At 45.8% G+C, this 17,394-nt stretch overlaps 2 protein-coding genes across 2 annotated transcripts; both read right to left on the bottom strand.

Annotated features, from left to right (window-relative positions):
- Positions 1-7,843: 7,843 nt before the first annotated feature.
- PtA15_3A660 (uncharacterized protein) lies at positions 7,844-10,913 on the bottom strand (the record flags this gene model as incomplete). Its single annotated transcript, XM_053167650.1, has 4 exons — positions 7,844-9,040; positions 9,151-9,941; positions 10,033-10,164; positions 10,286-10,913. 4 exons carry the CDS (start codon positions 10,911-10,913, stop codon positions 7,844-7,846), a joined length of 2,748 nt encoding a protein of 915 aa, XP_053018846.1.
- A 1,962-nt stretch (positions 10,914-12,875) lies between these two features.
- On the bottom strand, positions 12,876-17,117 carry PtA15_3A659 (uncharacterized protein; the record flags this gene model as incomplete). Its single annotated transcript, XM_053167648.1, has 11 exons — positions 12,876-13,103; positions 13,215-13,368; positions 13,458-13,609; positions 13,686-14,071; positions 14,145-14,547; positions 14,632-14,881; positions 14,968-15,131; positions 15,201-15,296; positions 15,388-15,612; positions 15,708-16,631; positions 16,791-17,117. The coding sequence occupies 11 exons, from the start codon at positions 17,115-17,117 to the stop codon at positions 12,876-12,878; spliced, it is 3,309 nt and encodes a 1,102-aa protein (XP_053018845.1).
- Positions 17,118-17,394: the final 277 nt, after the last annotated feature.

Raw genomic sequence — 17,394 nt, 5'->3', positions numbered from 1 at the left:
TGCATGCGTTAGAATGTTCTTTTGTATATTCTGACATCATGTATGCACCCCTGACATCATGTATGCACCCCTGACATATTTAGAATGTTCTGTGGTATATTCTGACACCATCCATGCGCCCCTGAGGGGTTATGACATCATTTTTATCTACTCCCACCAGCTAAAATCCCTCACCCTGTTGTCTAGATTAGCTGAAACCCTAACCCACAAGCCCCTTTGGGGCTCCACTTTTGTCTATAAAAGGAGCTCTCTCCACCCCCAGTGGTCTGCTCCCCAGTTCCTCACCCAGAACTCACAAGTCACCCAACACTCATCCACACTCAAATCCTAAAACCCTTATAACAATAAATCAACCCTTATAACAACAATTCAACCCTTATAACAAAGTAATTAAAACACTTACACGTTGCCAGTCAAACAGATTTCATCTGGAACAGACCAGACCTATCACTTGATAAAACTTGCCAAGCTGAACTTGGTGGGTCTTGTTGACTGATAACAGAAGGGCAGAGCTTGCAACTCCACCATACCCTTCACCATTCAGCAAAAGGTTTTCATTACCACTTTTGAGTCTTACACCGGGGGTACACATCTCGTCAATAGTCAACAAATGACTGGTGATCTGATCAATGAAGACAACAACCTGGGCTAATTGAGCACCTCCGCAAGTTGATACTTGGCGGGTTAGATTGTGAAAAGGTTGTAGTATGTCAATCATGTGACCAGCTAGGTTGAGATCAGCCTTGTTGACATGATATGATTGACAGGTTCCATGGTGCTTATCTTTCTGCCACTCAAGACTGAAAAGAGATTGTTAACCACCAGTTTGATTTCTGGAAGGGGGTAAATATTGACTCACATTGCTTTTGAACATTGTTGGATGCTCAAAAGTTGTACCAGTGTGGAATTCCATCTTGTCCTGACATCACGCTTGATCAAATGTGGCCTAGAACAATCATTCTCCCAACAGAGTTCAACAAAAAGAGTCATTGAAGTCGGTGACTTCTTGAGCTTCCAAGCAATGGCCCTGAACTAATTGCTTAGATTGTCAGCAATTGTTTGATTATTCAAGAGTGGGGGATGATGGCTTAACTTGGCCAATGTCTCTTTGCAGTATTTGGTGGTATATATATCATCATCCTCTTCATTGCTCAGATTGTTGATATCATTGGTCTCCAGTTCCAGCTCTTTTTCATCAATCAGCTTGCCTGCAATGTTTTGATCTTTTTCTGTATCACAATCTGTCTCTTCATCTTCAGAATTTTGTGTATCTTTGTTAAACCTATGTCAAATCATGTGATTATCAGCAGATTTCAATGTTGCAACAAAGATAAAAATATATACCTTTGGATCTGATTCTGTGGGTCCTCTGGATACAAGTCCTTGTCGGAGTCAGAATAGCTTTCTGCAGCTTGGCAATTGATGTTTTTCTGTGCCTTTTGGCTTCCAAAAGGTTGTAGAATTACTTGAACAATCAAGTTCAAGATATGGGTGAAGCATCAAACCCACTGCGCCTTGCCTGTGAATCAAGGCCATCTGAATGTTGCAATCTCCTTGATCATTTTCTGGTTGTTTGTGGTGTTGTCTGTTACAATGCCACAAATCTAAGAGAGACATAATTAACAGAGATCCAAAAATGGTCCAGATCAAAAGTGAGGATGATATTTTTACCTTATTCTGCCCTCGGAATTTCTCAACAATGACTTGGACAGTTTCTGCCAAATACACACTGGTGTGTCTTTCCTTCAACCTGACAAAGTCAAGGGGCATTGCCTCTAACTGAAAAACATTACCTTTGTGCTTGGTATATAACCGTTTCTAAAATATTGTAGCCCTTGGGCGACTGCCAGGCATAAAGTCCCAAATACATTGCTCCCTTATGATCCTAGCTCAAAGATAACCTCAGAAAACAAAATGGTTAATTTTAAATCAATAGAGAAAAAAACAAACCTCAAGTGTTTTGATTTAGAAATCCTGAACGGCAGTATATAGGATGTTTATGTCACGTGAAACTGCCTTGCGTGTGGGCAGATTTTTCAAGACCGTTGGTGTAAGACTCAAAAGTGGTAATGAAACCCTTTTGCTGAATTTCAAAGGGTATGATGGAGTTGCAAGCTCTGCCTTTCTGTTATCAGTCAACAAGACCCACCAAGCTCAACTTGGCAACTTTTATTAAGTGATAGGTCTGGTCTGTTCCAGATGAAATCTGTTTGACTGGCAATGTGTAAGTGTGTTAAGTACTTTTTTATAACAGTTGAATTCCTTTATTATAAGGGTTTAATTTCTGTTATAAGGGTTTTAGGATTTGAGTGTGGATGAGTGTTGGGTGACTTGTGACTTTTTGGTGAGGAACCGGGGAGCAGACCACTGGGGGTGGAGAGAGCTCCTTTTATAGACAAAAGTGGAGCCCCAGAGGGGGCTTGTGGTTTAGGGTTTTAGCTAATCTAGACAACAGGGTGAGGGATTTTAGCTGGTGGGAGTAGATACAAATGATGTCATAACCCCTCAGGGGCGCATGAATGGTGTCAGAATATACAACAGAACATTCTGAACATGCCAGGGGTGAATACATGATGTCAGAATATACAACAGAACATTACAACACATGTGTAAGGTGACAGTAGACTGCATGAGCTGTCATACAGGGGTAATTAGTGTATACACAAAGTCTGAGGCTGCAGAAACAGTGTAAATGATGTCATACTATGTATGTAAAGGAGTGTATTTAGCTAATATGTAATGAGTGTAGCCTGACAGGGAGATGTATGTTTGTATCCTGTGATATTTATAAGTGTACTACTGTGAAACTTGGGTTGAGGCAGGTGACAGCTGGGTTACTGGGGCTGGCCGTGTGATAGGTGTCCATGAGGTGTAACTTCCACACTAGAGGGGGCCCAGGGGTGCTTCCAGTGGTGACTAGGGGTGAATTTGGCCTTAGAATACATCTCTGGGGTCCATTTGTTGATATATTGAGGCTTAGTATGAGTACTTATGTGGCATAGAAAAAACTTTTATTTTTCCACTTTTCCGTCTGCCACATTGGGTGCAGAATGCCGCAATGCGTCTGTTCACCAAGAGCCAAAGAAGGGCAAGCGGCTTTGGCGCACCAGATTGCACATAGCTGGGCCACCTTTTTACATTATAATTTAAGTAGACTGAATTGAAAAATTAGGCAAATCACACTTACCTCAGGTGGATCAATATCACTGGTTCTGGATACCCCCAGCGCGGCAAGATTCTTAGTTTCCTTGACCTGTTAAAGAAAAAAGTGACAGGAAAATGACTCACGCTTTGCATGGGAATGCAATCATCTGCCGCCCATTTTTGTCTAGTTGGTCAGAAAGATGGGGGCTGTTGTAATACAAATAGCTGGAGCTGAGTTGATTCTGATGCAATTTCCCCACCTTTGCTAAGAGGTGCCAATTTTTATCAGTAATTGCATGCAGGAAGATGGAAGTTCAGAAACACTTACCCAGCTCTTGTTGATCAGAAACATCACCAGAAGAAAATTTTGCTTGAGTGCTTCCAGGATTGGTGCTGCAAAGGTAAGTCGGGGCTGCTTGTTTGTTGCTTTCATCAGATTCAGAATTGTCCACTAAATTCAATACTGTTTTAGTTTTCTTCATTTGATGGTGAGGATGTGCGTTGAGGACACAAGATTCACTCAATTCCAGGGATTGAGTTGAGGGGTTAGATTGCTTCTTGCTTCTTGCCATGATGATGTGAGGTGCTTCAATTGGGTAGTGAGGCTGTGAGCAGAGGTGACAAGAGCTCACCCAGGGTTGGGGGCCCAAGGGCTGGTGTAAGACTCAAAAGTGGTTGTGAAACCCTGTTGCTGAATGGTGAAAGGGGATGATGGAGGTGCAAAACTTTGCCCTTCTGCTATCAGATAACAAGACCCACCAAGCTAAGATTGGCAAGTTTTAATCAAGTGATAGGTCTGGTCTAGTTCTGGATAAAGTTGTTTGATGACAGGTACGTGAGATTTGAGAGTGAGTTCAGTAGTTATTTGTGAATATAAGGGTTGTAGTGATGTGTGGTGGTGATGATAAGTGTGAAGGGTGGTATGTAAATAACTGGTGAGTACTGAGCTGAGGAGCTGACAACTGGGGAGCAGAGAGCTCCTTATATAGACAAAAGTGGAGCCCCAGAGGGCTTGTGGGTTAGGGTTTCAACTAATCTAGACAACAGTGTGAGGGATTTTAGCTGGTGGGAGTAGATACAACAGTGGGTCAGCTACGCTAACATAGCTGTTAGCGTAGCGTAGCGCAGCGCAAATGCGCTATTTTTTAGCGTAGTGCTAGCGCAATTGCGCGCATCTGCGCTAACGCTACGCGCAAAGGATGCAAAGCTATTTTAGCTTTTAGTGTAGCGTTAGCGCAGATGCGCGCAATTGCGCTAACGCTAAGCACGCAAGGCGCAAAAGAGCGCGCGCTATGCTGCGCTAAAGCGTTTTTGGCGGCAAAAAAGTGCCTTTTTTCCGCTAAAAGCGCTTTAGCGCAACTTAGCGTAGCGTAGCGGCTGTGGCACAGCGCTAACGCTAAACAAAAATTGGTATGCTGTTAGCGCCGCTGAAAATTAGCAAAGCGTAGCAGCGCTAACAGTGCGCTAACGCTATTCAAAAAAGGTTGGCGCTTTTTGCCACTACGCTAAACTTTAGGGCTAAAATAGTGTAGTTTAGCGTAGCGGCCCACTGTTGGTAGATACAAATGATGTCATAATATGTCAAGGGTACATAAATGATGTCAGAAGAATGCAGTAGGGCTGCATGAAGGCTGTGTAAAGTGACAGTAGACTGCATGAGTTGACAGGTGGATGCAGGGGGTGCATAAATGAAGTCTGAGGCTGCAGAGTCAGTGTGTGATGACATCATAATATGGAAATAGAAGAGTACTTGATAATGTTGGAATATATGCTTCAAGCTCCATTTGAGGGGCCAAGCTATATGATCTAATATCCAAATATCACCAGTAAGACCAACTGTGTGTTTAGCTCAGTGGTATAAGAGCAGCTCTCATGAATGTAGAAGGTTGTGGGTTCAAATCCCACAACACACAATTCTTTTCACCTGAGTAATTTCAACAGATAATATGTAATGACTGTAGTCTGATGGGGAGATGTATGTTTGTATCCTGTGATGTGTATAAGCATAATGCTGTGATCCTTGACTTGAGGCTTGTGACAGGCTGGTGACTGGGCAGTGGGTATGTTGAACGTGTGATGGGTGACCAGTGTCCAAAGAAGTGTAGGTTCCAATCCAGTGGGGTTCAGGTGATGCTTTCAGTGGTGACTAGGGGTAAAATTGGTCGTAGAATCCATTTCTGAGGTCTGTTTGATGTTATCTTGAGGTTTATTACGAGTGAATATATGTATGAGAAAAAACTTTTGATTTTTCACTTTTTTGTCTACCACACCGGAAAGTGGGTTCAAAGTTGTGCATCTGAAGCTCACATATACCCTAGGGGTGGCACCTGTCCTGTCTGTTTGTACGCAAACAGACAGGACACCACTGTTTTATCCTGTCCGTTTGCGTGAAAATGGACCGGACGCCGATGTTTTGTCCTGTCTGTTTGCGTGCAAACGGACAGGACAGCTAGATGTATTGCCCAGTGAGCTGGGCGGGTATCTGGTGGGTACCTGGACAGGTACCTGCCCATTTTTCTGGGGTAAAACCAGACACCCGGCACCCGCTGGCGGGTACCTGTGCATCTCAACAGGTACCTGCCCACGGGTGCCTAGTACCCGCCAATGGGTACTAGGGGCCAGCTCCAGTGTTGGTTTCTTCCCTCCCAAAAACAAAATTTGAGCCATTCTGTTGGGATGATGAAGAAGGATGAGAAAGAGATCAATGAGATCAAATTTATAAGTATAATTTCAATGGAAGCGGAGGTAAAAATTACATTGAAAAAACAGAATTGATTGAAGTTGCGGTGGTTGAGGTTGGTGTGTCAATGATTTTGGGATGGGATGATTTGACTTTTAATTCAAAAATAAAACAGGGAGGATGTATTTGGTTGAGGACAAGTATTTTGTTTATCTTATATTTGACAGGCCCTGTTGTGGGGGCCTGCTAGTCAGAAGCATTGCCGCCACTATCAAAATCAGCAAAATTTAACTTCACCCTCATTGTGCAAGACCCTTAAGAATTCATCCCTCAAGACCATCAGGCTCCCAAGATCTTCCTCAATCGTCAAGATTCTTTTTCCCCAGATCCTCAAGATTGTTCCACTTTAAGAGTCAGAGCTCACATTCCATTCCCCATCCTTTCTCATTTTCATTAAATCCCTTTTTCCTGTCTGCCTCCATTTCCCCATTCCCCCCCCCCCCCCCCCCTCCAGCTTCTATGTCTCTTCATTTTTCTTGGTCCTAGCGCAGCATCTGCCGTGGGTTTATTCTTGGATTTGCCAAGGTTTCAATTTTTGTTTGGTGTTTATCCTTTCTTTTTCTATTTTTCCCACAGTTTTGATTGGTCTCTGTCTGGTTCATCTTATTGTTTCCTTTTTTCTTTTATGTTTTGTTCTCTCTTCTTTCTTTGTTTTGCTTCTTTCTTTCTCTCTGCTGTTTTGTTGTGAGTGTGTGCGTGCATAGCGCGCAGGAGAATGTGATGAAATGTATGTGACAGGTTGCCTCCCTGATTCCCAGTTTGCAGAACTTGGAAGAGGGGAGCAGCATGGCATTCTGATCCCCAGAATACAATTATGGACCATCACCAAATCTTATTGATCATATCTTCTGAGTTTAAACCTTCAAGTGCAGCTTGCCAATTATCCTTCATCCAGATCCCTATCCAGCTTTCCTTTTTCCTGCTTAAGATCATCCACCCTCCTTCTTTCCAAACAACAACCGCCACCAAGGATCCAAAACCCCAGCAAACATCTCAAAACCACCCCCCAACCCAGCAGCTATCCTTGATCCCATCACAGCTCCCACCATTTCTGGACCATCACCCTGAGGGTAGCCTAAACAGCAAATCTCCCTTCACACAACTGCCACCGCCTAGCATGGAAAGGAGTCCCAAACTGTCCAAAAAGAATCTTTTTTGCTTTTGGAATCACGGATTTTGCAATCAAGGATTATGTGAAACCAATAGTAATGGTGGATTTGGTCATATTTGATACCCCCTATTATTTGCATTGCGCAAAATAAGCAGAAAAAAACTGGGTATGAACGCAGAAAAACCAGGTACATTTAGTAAACCCCTTAATGATACAACACTAACAGGCAGATTCAATACATTTGTATTTACAAATTCTGTATCTTTCAACAGATACAATACACAAATATCTGAAGATACTATATAGTATTGTATCTGTTTCACCATTGCCACAGCCTCAGTTCCTTGGGTGATAGAGATTTCTGAATTGGCAAATTAAAGTGAAGAATTCATAGCATAATACTCTTTCAAGGCAGAATTGGGGAGAGGCTGAGGGAAAAGCTATAAAAAATTAAAAACCCTCCCAGCCAAACAAAATCTCTGCTCCCACTTAAGTTTTTTTGTGATAATACACAAGTTCACCCCTGCAGGAGGGGTGACTTCCACCAGTGCCAATGCTACCCAGCAAGCCTCCCACCAGGGAAGACTTGTGTTAAGTTAGTTGACACTATATGTATGTGATTGCTTTACAAAAGTTGATATGTATACAGCTGTTTTCTGGTTGCTTTGATCATGACATGGGTAAGTACAAAATGTTGAAAAGAGAGGAAAAAGTATTGAACTGAAATGTCCATATTTTTTGGAAAAAGAGTGCAGTTTAGATTCAACAGTACGCACTACAAGAGTCGAAGGATGGAAGCATTTTGAGTCAAGCTGAAAGGTCAACTTGAACGATTTGCATTTTTTGTTTCAAAGTTCGGTTAAACCTCTTTTGTGCATGACTCTATGAACTTGTGCTAGCTGAGCCTCGAGGCTCCTAATACGGAGATGAGTGGACGAGTCGGCCTTGCAAGTACATTGGCCACTACTGCTACTTCCCGACATTCCGCCGGAACCGGAGCCGGAGCCAGTGCCTCCAGTATCGCCCGATGATCCACTCCCACTCCCCCCAAAATCTGAACCCCCACCACCCCCTCCAGAGCCACCAGGTCCGCTACCATCAGCATCGACCATCGTGCCGTTTTTCCCGTTTGAGCTTCCGGGATAGGAACTTGAACCACTTGAATCGGGACCAGAACCAGTACCACCTGTTGAGCCTGAGCTTCCGGGATAGGAACTTCCGCCGGTTGAATCAGGACCTCCGGAGCTTCCCCCGCCAGAACCACTGCCACCTGTTGAGCCTGAGCTTCCGGGATAGGAACTTCCACCGGTTGAATCAGGACCTCCGGAGCTTCCCCCGCCAGAACCACTGCCACCTGTTGAGCCTGAGCTTCCGGGATAGGAACTTCCACCGGTTGAATCAGGACCTCCGGAGCTTCCCCCGCCAGAACCACTGCCACCTGTTGAGCCTGAGCTTCCGGGATATGAACTTGAACCACTTGAATCGGGACCTCCGGAGCCTCCCCCGCTAGAACCAGACCCACCTGTTGTACCTGAGCCCCCGGGATATGAACTTGGATCGGTTGACTCAGTACCTTCGGAAATTCCGCCGCCAGAACCACTGCCATCTGTTTTACCTGAGCTCCCAGGATAGGAGCTTGAACCGGTTGAATTAGAACCTCCGGAGCTTCCCCCAGTAGAGCCAGGGGTGTCCATGACGGATGAATTGTCACCGCCACTGCCATCGAATGACCCACCACCAGTGGAGCCCGAAATGCCCGAGGTGATGCTTCCGAATATGTTTCCTCCAAAGTTTTGGAGAATTCCCATTCCATCTTGTTTTTGGATGTCTGGATTTTGTAAAGAATTGTGCTCTTGACCACCACTACCGCCGTTGACGCTATCCAAGAAACTGTCAATAGTTGAACTTCTAACTGAAACTCGGGACTTGATATTGACGTTGACCTGGGCGTCTATTGTTGCACCAATGTGGACCCCCTGCTTTCCTTGGGAAGGTTTAGAGGTCACCAGTCCAGTTGTGACTTGTACGACAGCTGCAAAGCTTGCCTGAAAGAGAATTAAACGGAAAACGCAAAACACAGCCGGTCAACTTGATCATGGCTCCTCTAATTTGAACTTTTACACAATTCCGGAAGAGAAGAAGGCGGTTCACGTACCTTCACTTCCGCAAATTGATCTATCTTGAAAGAACTTGATCCATTGGCCTCACCACCAGATGATGCATCGCCACCAGACGATGCATCACCACCAGACGATGCATCGCCACCAGATGATACATCACCACCAGATGATGCATCTGCCTTTGTAGATTCATCAGTTTTCGGTGAGGAACCTCCCAAGTCACCACCACGAAGGCTAGTAGCAGCCTCCGGCGAAGCTGAATCTGGAGATAACTTCGTAGGGTTTGGAGTGGAATCCGTTGTGTCGTTGGAGGATGGAGGAGATCCATCTGGACTCTTAGTCTTATCCCCAAGTAGACTGATATTGTCTCCCGAAGCGCCAGCATCTTTATCAGCACCGCCAGATCCCCCTCCGGCTAATTCCCCAGGGGAACTGCCTATATCACCTGTCTTCGTACTCAACGTCGCGTTGGCGCCTAAGCTTGCGTCAATACCAACATTAGTAGATTTGGAAGCGGCCGTTTTGCCTGATTTTAGGTCACGTTCAACTTTGGTGAGCATTTCTGCACACATGGACACGTTGGCTTGAATCTGAGTGCTGAAGGTTGTTTGAGAGGGTGGAACATGACAGTTTGTCACGGCTGGTTGGGCAGTCAACTTGATTACCGAAAACATCGTGAAGGACACTTGTGCTCGAGCTTGTTGGAGGATGGTCAGTGATTTTTTACTTCCATCTTTGCTGACTGTCTTTTCCAGCTTAACCAAGCTCTGGAAGAGCCCAGAGAGCGTCGTCAACGTGGTGGCAGATAAAGTGACGTATCCATAAGCTGCAAAAAGAGCACATCAAATTACTAATCAGAAATGGCTGTTTGTTACAACTACCCGGACCGCCTCATCATATGGAATATATCTGCTCACTTTCACATGCTTTCCCTTGAGAATCGGTCCCGTTCATTTCGACTGGAGCTGTTATGCTCACAGTCTTGTTTGCTGTGGCATTGAAGGAACCTTGGATACCTTGTTGTACATCTGTTCGACTACCCGGGGAATCTAGAAGAAAAGGGATACAAATTCATCAATTTCTCGTTTCAATCAAATCAGCAGCTCAAGTCACACCCAGGCCTCAAGTGGGCTTTCTAAATGATAGAAATCATGAAGCATTTCAAATCACCTGGGGTGTCTTGTGCCTTTTCCATAGCATCTTCTAGCTGTCCTGCCATCATTTTCTCGACCTGATCTGATAGTTTCTCGAGTCCAGGCAAAGTAGACAGGGTGTGGTTCAATATTTTTTGCAGTAATTGAAGACTTGCGCTGGATGTTTTATTCAGGGCGTCTCCGCCGCCTTGGTTTGTATCGTCCGTAGGGCCTCCTGGTGTCCCGTTTTGATCCCCTCCATTACTGCCATCGGGCCTGGGCGAGGGCAGGTCACCAGGCCTGGTCGAGGGTGAGGGGAGGTCACCGGGCCTGGTCGAGGGCGAGGGTGAGGGGAGGTCACCGGGCCTGGTCGAGGGCGAGGGTGAGGGGAGGTCACCGGGCCTGGTCGAGGGAACGACCCCCGGCCCATCCCATGTGACTCCATGATTAGAACCAGGATTACTCTCTGGACCTAAGCCCGTGAGGGGATCTGGCTTTTTCGGCAATCCTGGCCCAAGTGATGATGCATTTTTGCCAACGTGGGGGTCCGGTGCTTCTGTGCCTAGGAGATCATCCTTTCCATGCGATGAGCCTCCGTGGTCGGCTGCTGGGGGTTTAGATGATGCCAGACTAGTATCACCTGGCTTTGGTTTAGGCAATGGCATCGGAGACGGAGGTGAGGAAGTGGTCCCCTGCCTCCTTTGAAGGTAGGTGTTGCGCGAGTCATGCTGCGGCAGAGCTGTTGAAAAGGATGGCAGGATGTTTACAATCAAAAGTAAAGCCACACGTAATTTCATGCTATCAGGCTTCAGGTTGGTCACAGCTAAAGGTGACAGTGGGAGGCAGTAAGCCGTTTAAGTCTATTGTGAGTGTCTGAGATGTGCGCGACGGATGGGATTTGGAAGAAAGGCCGATTGAGCGGCCTGACCGAGTAGAATACCTGGGGAACAGGTGAGGATGATTGACTCCGTGCAGTTAATACAGCACTTGGATACGATGATTTCGGAATGAGGCCAAAGGGTTTGCCTATTTATGTTGTTCGGTAGCCACTGCTTGTTCTAAAGGCAAATTGCAAGTGTGCAAGGGAGTGTCTTGCCTCAGTTGCTCCGCCTTTCAAACATCTCCTCAAGTAAAACATAGATCCCGAGGCCCATTTGGCAGACAAGGAGCGTTCGAGCTCGTCACGGCTGGGCAGGACACCTCCGTGTGTTGGGCTGTTGAGATGAGCGAAAGAGAAAAAAAGAGTGGATCACCATGCTTTATTCTTGTTCCTCGGTTGACTGGACTGCATCTTGAAACGAGCCAAGAATAAACATGAAAGCTTGACAACGGCCAGCGCAACGACCACCGGGCCCGGCGCACTTTGTCGCCGTCGATCGTACATACATCCTTAACTAGCTCACACCAGTCGAACGGAGGATGGGCAACAGACCTGAGCCAGGACTCAGCTCATGGAAATATTGCTATCGCAACCGGCCGTTCGAAACTTGACACTCCCTCCACTACGAACTTCCCTATCCCCTTACTTTTGCAAAAGAAAAGATTTATATATCTTTTTAAATACATGCATACTTGTCCCAGTTGAAATGAAAACACACACACAGAATTTACTTGTCCCGCCAGGTCAAGGTGTTGAGCAGGGCATTGACGCGAGGTCGGAAAATCACATGAGGACCCAGGAAACCCCCTGTAAATGACCGTAACGAAAATGTATGAATTTTTTGGCAAAAACCCAAAATGGTAGGCACAAAAATGGTATGAATGGGCTTTTTTGGCCTCAATGGTAAGCACTTCAAGTGTGTGAAATTTTTCCTGGGTACAAGAGGGTAGTAACTAAGATGTATGAAATTCCTGAGAGTGCACCAGAAAAACCCGTAGCCCTCCCCCCCTCAGCAGCACAGCTTGGCTTATTTTTGGTACCCCAGTGCCCCACCTTGGCAGCGCACCCCAGGGTTTTTTTTTTGCACCCCCCCCCCCTCGGCAGGAATGGTAGGCATGGAAAATGTATGAAAATTTGGGAAATCCTCAAAGCATACGCACAAAATATGTATGAATGAGGTCAAAAAATGTATGACTTTTGTCAAAATTCTGGATTTTAGGTTACAGTCATTTATAAGGGGTTTCCTGGGTCCTATCACATGCACCTTACCGTGCCATTTTCTCTTGGCTTGAGCTTTCTTCACAATCAATAAGCCCTGGTGCAATAATACATCTTGGCAAACTGAAATAAACATGTACCTAGGTCCTCCGAAGCATTTGTGAAGAAAAGTCACAGTTGGGGGTCTGAGCAGGTGTAATACATAGCTGATAACCCATTTGATTGATGGGGTGGAGAGAGCATGCTCTTTCCATCATCCTAGGTTGAAATCATTTCCCTTTTTTCATTTTGTGAGTGTGGGGGATATGTGAGGGTAGACTTTTGTTACACTAAACTAACAAACATAAAGGTTCTTGAACATTAATAAATAATCACGAAAAATTAATCGTAATAATTGACAAAGGGGTTCAAAGTCAAAAAAAAAAAAAAACGATCAAACGTGCAGTAGATTTGGGAGTTTTTTTTCGAATCATCAGTCTTGCGTGCTTGTCCGACCAGTGAAATAGGGGAGATCTATCGAGTGAATCTTCTAGTCCTCCATAGCATGATACGAAGCGGGATTGGGAGTTCCAGCTACCGATCCGCCGTGCTCACTGGTCCCAGCGGCCGCTGAGCCACCTTGGGCAGTGTAGTTGCCAAGGGTAGACACTGGGACAGCTCCAAATACACCAGCAGCAGCAGAGTTGAATTCCGCCCACCGAGGACATTTGCGGTTAGTTTTCATGTGTCCAACCTGACCACAGTTTCCACATTTACGCTGTTTTGAAAGCCCACCGCGATGGAAAATGTGTCGTGAAAGAAGACCAAGAAAATTAGGTCAGTCAGCAACCCATGAGAGCTCCGCAGAATCAATGCATGGGAAACTTACGACAGGGTTGCTTCCAGAAACGGGAGTCGATAAAGCAGCATCTATTTTGCTGTTAGAACCAGGTTTCGCAAAAAGCGCTGCATTTTCTTTGGCATTTTTCCTTGCAAGACGCCGTTCCTGGTTTCGTTTTAGTTTGGCCAATGCCTCTTCGATTCTATTCATCACACCAAAGATAGCAACCAAAGTTAAACTACTGCTAGCGTCCCCACAGGAAAGTTGTTGAGTCATTGTAGTATCGCTAACCTCCGTTTGGCTAGCCTATTTTTTTCTGGGTCATCACTAGGCATGAGTGCCTCAGCAGATGATTCTTGTTCATCAATCAGTCTTCTCTGCCGGAGGTATGCATTCACAACTGTGGGATCTCGAACTACTTCTGTTTGCCATTTCCCATCGATCTGCAATAAGAGTTTCCCAGAACGACCAGGCCCGTTCAGTACTTTCTGGTATTGGAAAAGTGGTCAATTTACGGACCAGTCTCCTAATTTTCAATGCCTTATTAGCTCCAACTACGTGATTACGACTTCCAACACTCATTCCATCGTCTCTTTCTGGTGATGACTGTCGACTGAATGTAGAAGGCGATCGCGAGCGACGAGATGCATTCCAGTCACCAGGAGTACCCCCGACAGCGGACGGATGTGGCAAGGGTGTGTCAGCGGCCATCGCAGGTGTATTACCAACCCCACCACGACCTCCGCGCGCTCGTATCTCGTCTTCATGGGTCAATTGCGGTGGATTCGGATTACTCAATGCATGTCGTTGAGCTTGCCAGATTCGCTCGATTTCTTGTTTGTACACATCTTGCTGTTCACCAACATGCAAACGGTGCGAGCTTTTAGGTCGAGATGCAAGTTCAGCTAGGAAATGTTCAGTTAGTGTCATTCTGTCTGGAGTAGCGATTGGGGTAAGCGATGCGTAAATCACACATACCTTGTCGCTCTTCCAGAGTCTCGCCGTCCCGGAGAAACATTTCTTTCATCGACACCCGGATAAAGCTGAAAGCCTCCCCTCTTCCGGAGGGATCACCTTCTCCATATAGCCTGAGCATTGCTTTATTGCTAGTAGCCGCAAGAAAATTCTTCGTGGTACTCCAAGGCGCTAACTGTTGCTCGATATCCAATTTACTCTGGTCATCTCCATCGCCTTCAATATCGGCATCTTTTCCATACCCTGCGTCCAGTAGCTGCCGCTGACCCACTTGCATACTTTCAGCTAAGCAGACTCCCTCTGGAGTCACCAATTTAAATATCTCTTCTTTGTCCGGCACTTTCAAACCAGGTCGAATCGTCCAAAAACCTTGATTGTGGCCTTTTCTGGTGTACTCCATAAATTCCTAGATTCAAGACCACATTTTCCCGTCAGGTTTTGATCAAGTCATCTAATCGATGGAACCGACAGACTGAAGTTAGCCGCTTACTTTTAGACGCTGGCGCATTTGCATCTCGTTTTGGTCATTAAAATACTTCATCACTTTACCAATCCTGATTCGACCATCCTCCGACTTAGAGCATAATTTGAAAGCGATCGTCTGCAGCCGATGTTTCAATTGGGTTGTGGTTTTACGAGAGTGAGGCCCGGGGACTTCGACGACAGGGTATGTTTGACCGATCACATACAGATGGTCTATTGGTCGGATGTAGTAGTTCGTCTCAGTTTCTGTCGTATTTCTAACTCGTTGCATATTAGATTAATCAATGCCGGATAAATAAATTTTCTCACTATCGGGGCGTGAGAAGTAAGGCAAAACACGCACCTGATGACCAAAAATTCATTTGTGCTGGGTTTATGTTTGAAGAGAGGTGCACGAACGAGGTTGTTGTACAGAGTGGGTACGGTTTCGCCCGGTCGAATGCTTCCGAACTTCATAAAGGGCGACTCATCGGCTACATCTAACACGAAAGGTTCCCCGATATCATCCTAAGGGCAACATTATCTTCAGAGTGAATCAAAGAAAATTGATCTGACGAAGTTATTGGGAGCACATACGTTTGGTATATGATCATCCAGCTCACTCTGCTTTCGATAGTAATTCACCAAAATACTACCCATGCCGATGTTAGAAATCACTGGTGGAGCTTCTTCCTAAAAGTGCTCAAAGTCATCATGCGGAGAGAATAAATAAACAACATGAACGGGCGCAAGAAAGAGCGATGACATGTTGATGCATACGAACAGAATACTCAAACAGCATAAAGGGGCCAGTATCTTTTAACGTCAAGTCGGTTGTGTTTTTTAGGAGTTCAGCTGCTGGAGCCGTGTTTCTAATCTTGCGACCCGCTTTGTCTTTTTTCTTCTTGGCGACCTTAACTTTCGAGAACTTAATAGGGACGTTGACAGGAAACTGAAGGGCTGGTCTGTGGAAAGATCTAGCCTCGTGTTTTGTAAGACGTGTTTTGTACTACATATAATGTACGAGATGACAAAAAAGGACATGTAAATTGAAATCTTAAGCTGTGGATCACCCAGGAATGAGGGGATTGAGTGGGCGCCTACCAATGGAAGCTGTAATTTCATAGCCGGGTAAGAATGTTGGACTTCCAAATTGCCAAACGTCTGTCTGACACGTCGACGATGCTCCTTAGACACTTCGTAAAATCGATCATTTGATAAGTTGAATGGATCTAATGTTTGCTGCTTGCTATCTCGATTCCATGTGCTTGAAGTCGTTCGGGCGATAGGCCCCTTGCTCTTCACCACCTCTTTCTCAATTTCGGCACCTTGCGCGTTGTTGTTGGACAACGATCTAGCATCTTCTTCAACGATATGCAGAGTGGTAAAATCCTTCCAAGGGCGGGTTTTAGCATCATAGATTATGCAATTGAGCCAATCACCCTCCTCAACTTCTGGGTTGCGTGGTCGTGATAGTCGTGTTAGTGTATCAATAGGTTGAGAAAGAGAATCGGGTGATGGTTGCGGTTTCCAAATAATATCATTTTCCCAATCTTGCATTGAAAGAGCTTGCCATCCGCGATCGTCATGCGGAATTTTCCAGGGTGTCGAGCATTTGGCCGCCTGCTGAGCTAGAAGTTGTGCAAGGGACTTCTCTACTACTGGTGGTCTTGAAACTACGTTTGGACGCATATTTGACTCTTGTTTGATTGGAGGCGATGTTGCAATTAGTTCACGGTATGCCTCTTCTAGCATACCAGGTAGCTTGTTGTAATCAGTCGTTCGTTGGTTCACATTGATGATGGGGTCTCGTAAGAGGTGCGAAGTGGACACGGCAAGGGGCAAGTTTTCGGGGAAGTTTACATCCACATAACCACCGCTAATTTTTTGACGTTTTCTGGGTACTGTAGCGAACAAGTCGGTGAATTGAAGTATACCACCTTCGACAAAAGTTGGGAAGAGGTCATGTACGCTAGCAGGTTCAGGTTGATTCTTTTCGATTCCGATTACTGTTGGTGAACTTGGGATCTGGAAGGCAGAAGATGGGGTAGAGCCGGATGATGAGTAGCGATGAGAAAGCTGTAGTTGCTGCGAATGTTTTTTCGGCCTGAACGCCTGTGGGCTATCAGCTGCAAGGCTTTCGTCGTCATCGTCATCATCGTCGTAATCATCCATTTCGCCACGCACTTTGCCGATCGTTGAAGGTCGTCTGTCCAGTTCCTCTTGAAATTCTTTGTCAACTTCATCTTCCCAATCCTTCCGCATAGAAGAGCCACTCTGGAGGCCGCCACGTCCGTCTTGTGATATGCTTTCTCTGTAGTCAGAAGGTATACCCGCATCGTCGTCAGCAAATTTGCCATTGTATAAATCCTCTCGTCCGTAACCTATATTCGCTGAGCTTAAACCGAGTTGAGCACGTAGACCTGAAACAGCATCGGCATCCAAATCGGTCAAAAGGCCTTCGAGGGCGAATCCACCGAGTGAAAGGATAGCATCCTCCTCATCGCGAGGCATCTTGACCGCTCGAGCTTGGAATTTTGCTTCAGTAACCCAACGGATTCTGTTCAGGCCTCATGAGTCGTCGCCCGAGGAGATTTGGCGGCAGAGCGATTTGGTTGGCTGAGGGATCAGTTAGCCGGAAGTTCGGGATGCTGGAGACTCCCGAATGTAACACAAGTCCCTCCCGTGCTCGCGGGGTGCGAGCACCCCGCCAGGGAGGGACTTCGAGGTTCTCGCGTGAGCACTGAGCAGTACCAGCCAAATGGCTGGAAAGACCATAAAACCCCTCAGA

Source organism: Puccinia triticina, chromosome 3A, assembly GCF_026914185.1.
Source record: "Puccinia triticina chromosome 3A, complete sequence".
In the NCBI taxonomy this organism is placed as follows: Eukaryota; Fungi; Basidiomycota; class Pucciniomycetes; order Pucciniales; family Pucciniaceae; genus Puccinia; species Puccinia triticina.
This window is presented reverse-complemented; position numbering and strand designations above follow the sequence as displayed.